Source organism: Bison bison, unplaced genomic scaffold (assembly GCF_000754665.1).
Source record: "Bison bison bison isolate TAMUID 2011002044 unplaced genomic scaffold, Bison_UMD1.0 scf7180017864249, whole genome shotgun sequence".
NCBI lineage: Eukaryota > Metazoa > Chordata > Mammalia > Artiodactyla > Bovidae > Bison > Bison bison.
In genome coordinates this window covers 2,860,045-2,873,598 of record NW_011494821.1, presented here as the reverse complement: position 1 = coordinate 2,873,598, position 13,554 = coordinate 2,860,045, and the positions used below count along the sequence as shown (strand labels likewise).

The 13,554-nt window shown below is 49.0% G+C and overlaps 1 protein-coding gene across 2 annotated transcripts in view; it reads left to right on the top strand.

The window, feature by feature from the left end:
* The first annotated feature begins 236 nt into the window (after positions 1-236).
* The window catches only part of CTNS (cystinosin, lysosomal cystine transporter), a 19,613-nt gene continuing 6,295 nt past the window's right edge, over positions 237-13,554 (top strand). For both annotated transcript variants that reach the window (XM_010847475.1, XM_010847476.1), the window contains exons 1-6: positions 237-357; positions 3,225-3,304; positions 7,651-7,729; positions 10,499-10,583; positions 13,093-13,196; positions 13,311-13,442. In XM_010847475.1, coding sequence (XP_010845777.1) covers positions 3,244-3,304; positions 7,651-7,729; positions 10,499-10,583; positions 13,093-13,196; positions 13,311-13,442 — 461 coding nt within the window. In that variant the 5' untranslated portion in view covers positions 237-357; positions 3,225-3,243. The remainder of the gene's footprint in view (positions 358-3,224; positions 3,305-7,650; positions 7,730-10,498; positions 10,584-13,092; positions 13,197-13,310; positions 13,443-13,554) is intronic.

Here is a 13,554-nt window from a genome sequence, read left to right as displayed (position 1 = left end):
GGCTTCAGCTTCTCTCTCCAAAGTGTCTCGGAGTTCTCGGACAGGCCCTGGAAGATTCGAGAGCCCTGTGGCCCTAACAGGGACTTAGCCCCCCCATTTACCGTACCCCCCATCCCTGCCAAGTTGCCTGAGCCCCTCCGCTCCTCACCAACCCCTAGGTGTCTCACTGAGGCCCGGGAAAACTACAGCTCCCAGGTTGCATCGCGCCGAGGCCCGTAGTCCGCGAATCAGGCGGCTCGGGTCAGGTGACTTCTGGCCCGCCCTCACGGTATGTCAAGCCGACCCCGGGAAGCGGGTACAGTCCGAGACGACTGCCTCGTTCCATCTGGTCGATGCCCTGAGCCTAGAGGACCTCAGGTGAGAGCCGACGCGGCCCCGAAAGCCTCCCTCGGCTTCCCCGCTTCATTTCCCAGGCGGACCCCCTGAGGTCCAGAGACTGGCACAGCAAGTCAGTTGGGCAGCCTGCCGCGCATCCAGCCTCCCTCAGCCGCGCCAGGGTTCCTTCACCGGCCACCAGTCCCGGCCTCTCGGCACCGGACAGCCCCCGGGTTGAAGGGCTCTGGTAGTAGCGAGCGGAGGCAGGGGGCACCGGGCTGCCAGGATGGTTTTGGAGGCTCCGTTCCACTGTAGGTTAGCGCCCCTTCCCCGCCTTCTGCTTAGTTGTCGCTTGAATCCGGTGGCAGAGTTTGCAGATGGCTTTCCAGAGGGGAAACACTGAGAGGACAGACCACTTCAGGAACTCTTTTTGAGGTGCTGAGCGCCGGCCTGGGCTCCAAGGTGCTGAGCGCCGGCCGGACGAAACCCCACTCCGTTCTCCGAGGCTTTCAGTCTGGAGCAAGCGGGGAGTACTGGGCCCTGCCTCTTTCAACAGTGTTGAGGGAAATAACGTAGGCCTTGTGAGAGCTTGCTAAATGCCCTCGACAAGGGTTGTATTTATCAATACTTTAGAGCATTGTTTCTCAACCGTTTTTTCTTACCAACCTCTCCCTCTTGAAATTGTAATACTGCTTATAAAAGGGCTATGGACTTCCCAGGTGGCTGGTGGGAAAGATTCCACCTGCCAATGCAGGAGACGCAGGAAATGTGGGTTCAGTCCCTGGGTGGGAAAGATCCCCTGGAGGTGGAAATGGCAACCCACTCCAGTATTCTTGCCTGGGAAATCCCATGGACAGAAGGGCCAGGCGGGCTACAGACAGTCCATGGGGGTGGCCAAGAGTCAGACACAGCTGAGAACATGCATGCATGCATGCATGAAGGGGCCACAAATCGTGCTTCATTTTTCATCTACATCCTGTGATTTAGTTTCCACTGTCCCTGTTTTCACTTTAGGAAATTGGAGCTTGAGGCGATCAAGTAACGCCCCAAAGTAGCCCAACTCATAAATGGGGAGCTCGGGTTCAAACCTGTGCAGTCACTCTCCAGGACACACGTTCCTTGCCACTCCCTGTATTACTTCTCCAAGAGAAGACGATCTAGGGAGTTCCAGATGGTGGAACAGGTGACAGAATTAACTGGATACCTGACCAAGTGAAGCTGCCTCAGGAGACCCCTCACCCCAGGGAGCCCTGGGGAGGGGATTGGGAGTGGGAGACTTCTTGAAGCAATTGGCATCTGGGGGAGCAGCATGCCACACAGAGCCCATAATGATGAAATTCTCCATTTCTACTTTGTAGCATTTGGAAGACACTAGTTTTTGTGTAATTATTAACTTGATCTTTTTTGAACATTTTATTCGACCACATATCTCTCAAGGTCTCTATCTCTCCTGATGTCTTTCCTCCCACATGTGTCAGCCTTTGGGACCAGGGAACTTTTGTTGTCCAAGAATTTGAGGTCCGCAGTCTACATTCCACTCCTGTGGAATGAAGGAGGAGCCAGTTAGGCCTGATTCTGCACGTCTGAGTCCTCAAAGAAAACCCAGAATCTGCCCTGGGGGACAGACTAAACCCTGAGCTTGAGGACATAAGCAGGTGTGGAGAGCAGAGAGTGGCAAGAAGAGGTTGGGTGGGGGGAGGTCATTCTACATAGACCAGAGAGCAATTTCCTGCAGGTCATCGTACAGAAAGCTGAGGAGAAGGGAGCATGGGAATACAGGGCCAAGGACAAGGCACCCAGCAGAGGCCAGAGAGTGGGGAGGTGGATGCTGGAAGGTGGGAAAGCTTTTGTACACTAAAGCAGCATGTAGAAACCAAGTTATAGATATTTATGCTGATCTGCCCCCTCCTGACCTTTGGTTCACCTCTCATGCGTGGGGGTTATGGGTACACAGCAACCCATCTCCTTCACTTAACCAATAAACTGCTCCAGGACTGATCTGGGGTTTGTTCCACACCAGGTCCCCTTTGTCAGTGATCCCTGCTGGTCCCAGAAAAGTGACACCTGTCAAATGAAAAATGACTCCTAATCAAGAGTCTGTTGGTGGCATTAACCTATAGACGCTTCTCCCAGGACAGGAAATAAAGTTAATTTCCTTAAGGTTTGGGGCTTCCCTGGTGGCTCAGTGGTAAAGAATTCGCCTGCCAGTGCAGGAGACAGGGGTTTGATCCCTGATCCAGGAAGATCCCACATGCTTCACAGCAACTAAGCCTGTGCACCACAGCTATTGGGCCTGTGCTCTAGAGCCCAAGAATTAACTGCTGAGCCCACATGCTGCAACTACCAAAGCCCTCGCACCCTAGAGTCTGTTCTCCACAAGAAAAGCCACCACAATGAGAAGCCCGCACACCGCAACCAGAGAGTAGCTCCCACTCACTGCAACTAGCGGTGAAGACCCTGCACAGCCAAAAATAAATAAAGCTAGTTAAAGAAAAAATTTTTCCTTAAAGTTTATAGGTTCATGGAGTCAAATATCTGACTACGGTTTTAATATCTTGTGAAAAATAAAAGAACCCCCAGCCAATAAGGCTGCATCTTTCTTTCTGTTGTCTAGGTTGCACAAAACAGTTGAAGAGGGAAAAATTCAGCATTTGCCCACTTCCTCAGGGTAGGGCCTTACACAACCCACTGAGCCTCTCAGAGCCCATTTCCCCACATATCAAAGAAAGATAGATTCTCTCTAAACCTTTTCTCCAAGCTGGTGATGCAAAGCCTGTGAGGTCACAGGTGTGAAGTGAAAGTCCTTTATGAACTGTCCATGCATGGTTCCAGGTGGCTTATTGTCCACTTGTTGCTAAGCAGATCCTACTTTAACCTGAACTTCTCTTCCTCTTTGTGTTTCTTCCTAGTTCATCGAAATCAAGGAACATGATAAGGAGGTGGCTGGTTATTTTTATCCTTTTCCCCCTGCAGCTCATAGAGAAATGTGGTAAGTCTAGAAATGGGTTATCTGCTGTGTAGAGCGAAATGGAGGAGGTAGCCTTACTTGTTTGCAGCCAAAGGTTTAGGACCATCCAGACAGCATGTGTCCATCTGCCTCTTGGCTAGGTGGCCACCCAGGTGGTGGAACAGACCGAGGTCTGGAGTCCAGGAGTTTTACAGGGAGCCAAATGGTTCACAAATAATTGACCTTCTGCCCTGGGGGCGCTTTTCCCTTTTCTGTATCACCAAAGTCAAACTGTGGAGCTCCAAAAATCTGCTATAATGTCTGTAGAGAAGAGCTTGTGTTCCACCCCGTGGACCTCACAGAGTGACTTATGGGTCCTGGGAGATGCTGCAGAAGCAGCTGAGGTGGCCACCTTGTTACCTGGTTCTGCCAAGCAAAGACACCTGAGGAGCCTGCCCAGCATCCCCTGGTAAGATGACAGAGCCCTTCCCTTAGAGAAGGACAGAGGAACTGGGCTCAGCAGGGCTAGGGGCCTTACAGAATCTGGGCTGGTTATCGAAAAACACATCAGGGTTTGTGTATCCTTGTGAGGCGTGACCTTCAGGGCAGGGCCCTTTAAAGGCCTGTATTATACCATCAATTTTCCATTGCCCAAACATTGCTGAAATTCTTTCCATGAACGCTGTGTAAAGCCTCCAGTGACACCAGGCCCATTATTTTGATCATCTGGCTGTTGTCAAAAATCAAATACAGGTGGAGAAGGAAATGGCAACCCACTCCAGTATTCTTGCCTGGAAAAGTCCATGGACAGAGGAGCCTGGCAGGCTGCAGTCCATGGGGTTACATGACTGAGCACGTGTGCATGAGGGTGGAGGGTCACGGGTTGGTAGCAATAAACTGGTAGAACTAGAAAAAATAAAAATAAATTTAAAAAAAAATCAAATACAGGGACTTCCCTGGAAGCCCAGTGGTAAGAATCCACACTTCCATTTCAGGAGGCATGGGTTCGATCCCTGTTTGGGGAACTAAGATCCTGCATGCCACTCAATGAGGCCAAAAAATAAAATGAAAATAATTTTTTTAAAAGTACATCTTGGAAGTTTCCTGGTGGTTAGGACTCCGTGCTTTCACAACCAGGTGCCTGGGTTCAGTCCCCAGTTGGAGAACTAAGATCCCATGAGCTTCACAGTGTGGCCATAAATTAAAAAAAAAAAGCAACTACATCTTAAAACCCCCAACCAAAGTTTCCAAATTAACCTTGCACAAACTATGCAAACCCTTGCCGAAGCTTGCCAAGTGCTAACGCGCAGTGGTTCCACTGCTAGTCATTTGGGCTCTTGAGTCTCTGAGCAAACACTGGTCATCTGATCAGCTCTTCCAGGTTTGTTAAACAATCAGTCATGTTACTTTGCAGGCACACCTTGTGGGGAAGGCGTGACTTGTGGGGAATTGCTTGTGGGGAAGCAATTTCCGAGAAAGAAGAGGTTTCTTCCAAGAAAGAAAGAACACCATGGAGCCTAGTGTTCTTCAGTACGGATGCCAGAGCCCCAACTCCAGACCTGCTGGGTCATATTCTCTGGGACTAAGGCCCAAAAGTGTGCACGCATGCACCTTGGCTTGCTTTAAATAAAGTTCCATTAGTCATACTAATTCATTGCCCTCGGAAAGAACAAATTCAGCTGCTACTACTCGATTGTACAGAGGGCTAACAGGCCCAGAGAGGGTAGAAGTCTCTCCCAAAGTCACACAGCCACCAAGTAACGAGACTGGGACCCATGCTGCATTGTGTCACTGAGTCTTTTTTCCTAAATGTTATAAAGGAATAGTCAGAAACCACCATAAAATCAAGGAGCTAGAATTGGGTTTCTGACTTTATTCTACCCTGCCTGTCTTGTCTTTGCTTTGGGGAGTGGTCAGGGAGCTGACTCAATGGAAAAGACTGATGCTGGGGAAGATTGAGGGCTGGAAAAGAAGGGGGCAACAGAGGATAAGATGGCTGGATGGCATCATTGACTCAGTGGACATGATTTTGAGCAAACTCCAGGAGATGGTGCAGGACAGGGACTGCAGGGATGCTGCAGTCCATGGGGTCGCAAAGAGACAGGACTGAGGGACTGAACAATAGGGAGGGCCTATGGTGAGCTTTCTCCAGGCAGGAACGCTGAGGTGGGTTGCCAGGCCCTCCTCTCCTCCAGGGACTGAAAGAGTCTGCTTCATAGTTGTCAGAATTAAAAAAATTAATGAAAAGACCTGGCACCGAGTTAGCCCTTGATATATGTGATGGACTTCCTGGTGGCTCAGATGGTAAAGAATCCACCTGCAATGCTGGAGACCTGGGTTTTGATCCCTGGGTTGGGAAGATCCCCTGGAGGAGAGCTTGGCAACCCACTTCAGTGTTCTTGCTTAGAGAATCCCCATAGACATAGGAGCCTGGTGGGCTACATTCCATGGGGTCGCAAGGAGTTGGACACAACTGAGCGACTAAGCTGGAGAAGGAAATGGCAACCCACTCCAGTGTTCTTGCCTGGAGAATCCCAGGGACAGGGGAGCCTGTTGGGCTGCCGTCTATGGAGTCGCACAGAGTCGGACACGACTGAATCGACTTAGCAGCAGCAGCACATAGTGAGCTCACTCACCTTCAGTGTTTTTTGCCCCTGCCGGCTGTGGGTGGACCCTAGAAGTGCTGCCACCTAGTGGCAAGGACCTGAGCCCTGGACCCGAAGCCGCCCTAGGTTTGCATCCTGCCTCTACCATTTCTGAGCTGTGTGGACACGACAGTTCCCCTCTTGGGATTTTCTGTTTTCTTCTGTCTACAGTAGGCGTCACGTTGCCCACCTCTCACTGGTGTAGTAATTAGAGAACGGCAGTGGCTGGTGTGGAGTGGGAGAGATGCCAATGAGGATTCGTTTTTAAAAAGCAAAGGCCCTTCTTGGAGGAGCCTTCAGGGAGTCTCATTTGATTATTCCAACGTGGTATCCAGAGCCTCCTGCCCCGGAGCAGACTCTAAAATGTGCTTTTCTGGGATACTGTATGATGCCAGCTTCCTAACTGCCTCCCATCTTGGGCTAAAGTCCTGTGAGGACAGAGCCTGCACCTGCATTCCCGCGTGGGGCTGGCAGGGAGAAGGTGGCTCAGGCAGAGCTGAGAGGCCCCAGGTCCCAGAGCCAGGCCCCAGAGTGTGAGTTTCAGGCTGCCAGTTCCCTTGTGGGAGATGAGTTTACTCTTCCTTTTCCCTGCCTCTTCCCCATCTCCTCCCTCCCCTCCTCTGCCACTGGCCCAGGTGTCCAGCCAGAGGAAGAGAAACTGCCAGGGAGGAGTATTGAGAAGGAGCTCAGACAGTGGAGGTCAAATTAGGGAACTTTTAAATTCCTTCCCAACCTGAGCATCTAAAATTTCATTTCTTCATCTTCTGCATTTGAGGGGTCTGGGGAGGGGAAGACCTGGGCCTCACCTTCAGCCACAGCCTCCGGAACGAACCATGTTCATCAAATGGAGCACCTACTTTCTCCTGTGGGCCCCCTTCCCAGCCCAGTCTAGATTCATGATCACACCTTAGGCTGTGAGTCACCCTGAAGTCTCTCAGGTGAGGGAAGTGAAGTAGACACACCTGGGGTGGGGGCAGGGATGGGGCGGTGCTGCCCAGAGAACACAGGAGGAGTCCCAGAGAAGGTAACTCCTGTGGCCAACTGCCCTGTATTTGGCCTCCCAAACCTGCTTCCTCCTTCACCCCAGAGGCCTATCTGCCTACCTCCTCCTGAGTTAACATCTTAATGCCAAGAAGAAATCTCCGGTAGTGAAACTCTGTGTTGTTCATCCGTCTCCCCCAAGTCCCCAGCAGGGTCAGCCTCCAGAAGGGGATCAGTGAATGGGGTAAGCTGGGCTTTTACAGGGAACCAAAGGCAGTTCTTTGAAACAAGATGTCTCTCTGAGACTACAGGAAGGGGCAGGACTGGTTCTGCAGGGCCATTTTAGCTCCACGAACAGAGGAAACCCTTGTGCTTTATCTGAAGAGGTGGTTTAAGCCCACGTGTTCTAGTCCCAGATCGTGGCTGAATTCCTTTGTGACCAATTTTTGGGCTCTGTGGTTTCTATTTCTAGGTGACTCCTGCAGACCATTAGAGCTCATCTGTGGGGAAGGAATAAGCTACAGCATCTCCTGGCCAGGCCTGTGTCTCCCTCTGTCTCTGGCAGCAGGAGGAGAAAGTGCATAAAGAGGGCATTTCCCTCCCAGTCACTTACTTAGCTTCTCAGAACCTCGAGGGTCTTCGCCTGGGGGATAGAGGTGGTTATAAAGCGTAAGTTCAAGTGTCAGGGCCCCTCCTCCCAGTGCTTCATGGGCCTGAGCTCTCAGTCGTAATGACTCATGTTATTGATTTGGGTTGTTCCAGAGTCAACAGTTGACTTCTCTGTACCTCCCATCGTGAAGCTGGAAAAAGGAAGCTCCACCAGCGTCAGCATCTCCCTCCCGTAAGTTTCCCAGGCCCAGCTCTGTCCTTGGCCCAGCCCATTTGCCCCAAGGCTGGGTCAGGGCTGACCCCTGCTCACTATATTCATATTTTAAGTGATGCCCTTGCCTCTTCACATTAAGACAAGCCAGGGAAAGACAGGCAGCGGCCCTGGGCTGCAGATTGAGGTCCCAAGATCTCTCTCTCCCCCCACAACTGATGAAACTGTTTCTGGCAGGAAGGGGAAGACACATGAGCCTTTTTCTTAGCTCCTTGAGTGACCAGCAGTTGATGCTGGACTTCAAAGTAGTCCTTTGCAAGGCTCTAAATATTTGAAGAGAATCCTGAAGATTGCTAGTGGAGGTGATGGAATTCTAGTTGAGCTATTTCAAATCCTAAACGATGATGTGAAAGTGCTACACTCAATATGCCAGCAAATCTGGAAGACTCAGCAGTGGCCACAGGACTGGAAAAGGTCAGTTTTCATTCCAATCTCAAAGAAAGGCAATGCCAAAGAACGCTCAAACTACTGCACAATTGCACTCATTGCACATGCTAGCAAAGCAATGCTCAAAATTCTCCAAACCAGGCTTCAACAGTATGTGAACCGTGAACTTCCAGATGTTCAAGCTGGATTTAGAAAAGGCAAAGGATCCAGAGATCAAATTGCCAACATCCATTGGATCACTGAAAAAGCAAGAGAGTTACAGAAAAACATCTACTTCTGCTTTATTGACTATGCCAAAGCCTTTGACTGTGTGGATCACAACAAACTCTGAAAAATTATTAAAGAGATGGAAATACCAGACCACCTGACCTGCCTCCTGAGAAATCTGGAGATCAGGAAGCAACAGTTAGAACTGGACATGGAACAACAGACTGGCTCCAAATTGGGAAAGGAATATGTCAAGGCTGTATATTGTCACCCTGCTTATTTAACTTATATGCAAAGTACATCATGTGAAATGCTGGGTTGGATGAAGCACAAGCTGGGATCAAGATTGTGGGAGAAATATCAGTAACCTCAGATACGCAAATGATACCACCCTTATGGCAGAAAGTGAAGAAGAATTAAAGAGCCTTTTGATGAAAGTGAAAAAGGAGAATGAAAAAGTTGGCTTAAAGCTCAACATTCAGAAAACTAAGATCATGGCATTCAGCCTCATCACTTCATGGCAAATAGATGGTGAAACAATAGAAACAGTGACAGACTTTATTTTCCTGGGCTCCAAAATCACTGCAGATGGTGACTGCAGCCATGAAATTAAAAGACGCTTGCTGCTTGGAAGAAAAGCTGTGACCAACCTAGACAGCACATTAAAAAGCAGAGACATTACTTTGCTAACAAAGGTCCGTCTAGTCAAAGCTATGGTTTTTCCAGTGGTCACGTATGGATGTGAGAGTTGGACTATAAAGAAAGCTGAGCACCAAAGAATTGATGCTTTTGAACTGTGGTGTTGGAGAAGACGCTTGAGAGTCCCTTGGGCTGCAAGGAGATCCAACCAGTCCATTCTAAAGGAAATCAGTCCTGGGTGTTCTTTGGAAAGACTGATGCTGAAGCTGAAACTCTAATACTTTGGCCACCTGATGCGAAGAACTGACTCATTAGAAAAGAAACTGATGCTGGGAAAGATTGAAGGCAAAAGGAGAAGGGGATGACAGAGAATGAGATGGTTGGATGGCATCACCTACTTGATGAACATGAGTTTGAGTAAGCTCTGGGAGTTGGTGATGGACAGGGAAGCCTGGTATGCTGCAGTCCATGAGGTCGCAAAAAGTCGGACACGACTGAGCGACTGAACTGATTGACTGACTGAAGGTTGGGAGAAGGAGCTGAGTCACTTGGCAGCACTTTCTGAGATGACATCCAGCTCCCTTGGGTGGATCCCACTGTGTAGTGCTCCCAGTCAGCCTTATCTGAGAGTCTCTCCAGCTGCCCTCTACTGGTTCCTGCACAAGGGTGCCCACCTAGTCCAGATTGTGCCAGAGAGCCCACCTCCTCCTTACCCTTCCCTGCTTTCCCCAGCTTGTGCCTCCCAGCCATGAGGATGCCTTAAGATGAAGGTCTGGAATCCTAGTGGGTTTTTTTTCCCCCTCTTTACCCTTCTCCCTTTTCCTCACCTCTCCTAGGATGTCTGATCTAAACCAGAGCTTTGGCACCAAGGCGTCCTAACAGACCTGCATCCCATCCCCAGATACTGCCACTTCTGCACACTGACACCTTGTAAATACAACGCATCATCCCCCTTAGCACAGAGTCCTTGAGCAGCCTCCCACCCCCTTCCAGATTAACTCCAGGCCTCTAAGCCCAGACTTGAGCCCCACAGGCTGCTCCCACTCAGACATGTCTCATCACTTTCTGGGGACTCTGCCTGGCCCTTCTCGGAAGTCTTTCCCAGGAGAGCAAATGCCATGTTCCTGTCGGCCTCTGAACACCTTGTGTGGCATTCACAGAATATTTCCCACCAGCTGTGTTCTCATTTGGCCAAAGGGACCCCACCTCTCAAACCCCCAGGGCTAAGCACATAGCCCTGCTGCTGCTGCTGTCGCTTCAGTCGTGCCTGACTCTGTATGACCCCATAGACGGCAGCCCACTAGGCTCCTCCGTCCCTCGGATTCTCCAGGCAAGAACACTGGAGTGGGTTGCCATTTCCTTCTCCGATGCATGAAAGTGAAACTACGTCACCCTAATTGCCTGAGATATGCCAGGCCCACCACAAAGTCCAGAGGGCGGGTTGAGATCTCAAGGAGTCCAGCGTCTCAGCAGTAACCAGACTCTTGTCCTCCACAGGCGCCCTTTAAATGCAACCTTGGTGATCACTTTTGAAATCACATTTCGTTCAAAAAACGTTACTATCCTTCAGCTCCCTGATGAAGTAAGTAATGAATCTTAACAGAATGGGTAGAAAATGACTAGATAACAAAACACATTTTCACTAAGAGTTTGTGGAAGTAGGCCACCTTGTTTGTGGGGGCTGCCCCTGACCTGTTAGTCTAGAAACCTCTGATCTGGGGCTTTGATAGTCTCTTAGACGATGGATGTTTTATGCTATCAAGATGGAATTAGGAAGATGATGGTAAAAAATGTGAGGCAGAAATGGTTCTGAGAATGTAGAACAAATTCTTAAGATGAATTTTTTTAAGACCTTGCTCCTCAAAGAGCATCCATGGATCAGCAGCATTGTCTTTGCTCTAAAACTTTTTTTTAATTTTATTTTTAATGGAAGTATAGTTGATTTACAGTGTTGTGTTAGTTTCTGGTGTATGTACAGCAAAGTGATTGTTAGGTATACACACAAATATTTATTCTCTTATATATATTCTTTTTCAGATCCTTTTCCCTTATAGGTTATTACAAAATATTGACTATAGTTCCCTGTGTTATACAGTAGGCCCTGGTTGGTTATATATTTTATATATAATACAATACTGTGTATATGTTAATCCCAGACTCCTAATCTATCTCTCCCCCTTAAAACCTTTTAGAAATACCCTATCACAGACCTACTGATTAAAAATCTGCATATGAGTAAGAGTCCCCAGATGATTTGGGTCCACATTAAAGTTTGCAAATTTCCCTTCTGGGATTCCATTGGTTGAGTGTCTGGAAAAACCAGTGCCAGAGGCTGTCTGGCATAATAGTAATAGCTATTTATAGCCTTTATACACTTATATCTTAATAAACACTGCTTCCTCCTAACGGAGGATTCGAGCCAATTACCAGTCAACTTGATTTTTTTTTTTTTTCCAGTTCTTTTTTTTTTTTATTTTTAAACTTTACATAATTGTATTAGTTTTGCCAAATATCAAAATGAATCTGCCACAGGTATACATGTGTTCCCCATCCTGAACCCTCCTCCCTCCTCCCTCCCCATACCATCCCTCTGGGTCGTCCCAGTGCACTAGCCCCAAGCATCCAGTATCGTGCATCGAACCTGGACTGGCAACTCATTTCTTACATGATATTTTACATGTTTCAATGTCATTCTCCCAAATCTTCCCACCCTCTCCCTCTCCCACAGAGTCCATAAGACTGTTCTATAAATCAGTGTCTCTTTTGCTGTCTCGTACACCGGGTTATTGTTACCATCTTTCTAAAGTCCATATATATGCGTTAGTATACTGTATTTATGTTTTTCCTTCTGGCTTACTTCACGGGGAAAAAAACAGATGAGAGATAAACACAGGAATGAAGATAAACACAGAATGAAGTGGTAGCCCTGAGGCTCAGCAGGAGGCCGTGAGTGGTTGTAGAAATGGGCTGCAAATCAGCTCTGAGCCACTGAGCAAGCCAACAGTACTGACACATGATCAGATACAGGGCAGATGCCTAGTTCCAGAAGGGACTTGGTGGCCACTTAGAAACACAAACAGTGTTGCCAGCAAATCCTGCTAAAAGTAAGTGTTGATGAGGATAGGAAAATAAGAGCCAAGAGCAGTACGCTTCATGAAAATGAAGCTCACAAGACACTGGCCACGAATCGGATCGCAGGCTTTGCAGCAGCCACTTGCACCATTTCAATTGTCCTGCCAAAGCCCCCTGATTTCAGGGGATAAGAGCCAAAATACATATTCAAGGGTCCCTGAAGAAGCCACTGCAACCCAGTGAGCCCCATTTTCACGGTGCCCACGACATGGGTGGAAGGTGGGGCCCAGGCATGATCCAGGGAACAGAGAGATGGGAGGAGGGGGACAGTGGGATCCAGTGAAGGTCTCATCCCGCTCCCTGCCTCACTCAGAATTCAAGAGCATCAGGAGGTGTGATGGGGAGGTCAGATATTACAGGCAGGCCTCCAGTTTGTTACAGCAGAGCTTTCGAGGAACACTGGACAGAGATGAGAGTAAAGGTGTTCTCCCTGCAGTGTCTGGTGTGTTGCATCTCTTGGCAGCCAGGCTGGGCGTGGGGCAGACATCTCTCTGTGGATCTGGAAAAGCTGTCCATGGTAGAGGAAGTCGAGTTAATAACAGTCATCATAGGGTAGTAGTGATGGTAAACAGTTCACTGCTTGCTGTGTCAGTGCCGTAAGCTTTATGGACATCATGTCGTTCAGAGCAACCCTGTAAGGTAGACTCTTGTGTCATCCCCTTTTACAGATGAGCAAACTGAGATCAGAGCTCAAATAACTTGTCCAAAATCAAATATCTAGTGAGAGGAAGAGATAAGCCAGGGGAGGGAGGGCCCTTCTGCTCATAACATCTACACTGGAGTAGGGGAAATCCGGTTGGCTGATTGGCCCAACATTTCTCCCTCCTGTTAGGAAGTTCCTAGAAGGCAGGGGCTTGTGTGACCTGTCCCTCCATTCCCTAGTGAATAGCTTGGAGCTGGACGTTCGCTAAAGGTCCCAATAACTATGGAGCTCTGGACCTGATTCAGTTTTCTAACAGGTCGTGGTGCCTCCTGGAACAACAAATTCCTCTTTTCGAGTGACGTCTCAAAGTGTTGGACAAGTTACCACTTATCTGCATGGAAATCACTCCAACCAGACCAGGTAGGATGGCCACCAGCGGGGGCCCTAAATGATGAGGAGGGAGCCAGTGCCGGCACGTGGGGTTTCTTCCAGACCCCCAGCCCCAGCTCACACTGGTCCCCACATTCTCTCCAGCCCAAGGATACGCTTCTTGGTGATCCACAGCAACATCGTCAGCATCATAAACCAGGTGATTGGCTGGATCTACTTTGTGGCCTGGTCGGTCTCCTTCTACCCTCAGGTGATCACCAACTGGAGGCGGAAAAGGTAACCCACAGAGCTTTACAAGCAGGTTCACTTGGGGCCAGTAGGACGGGCATTCCAACGAAGCTGTAGGCAGCCTGGATTCCGACTTATCCCTCTGCTCTTCTGTCTTCCT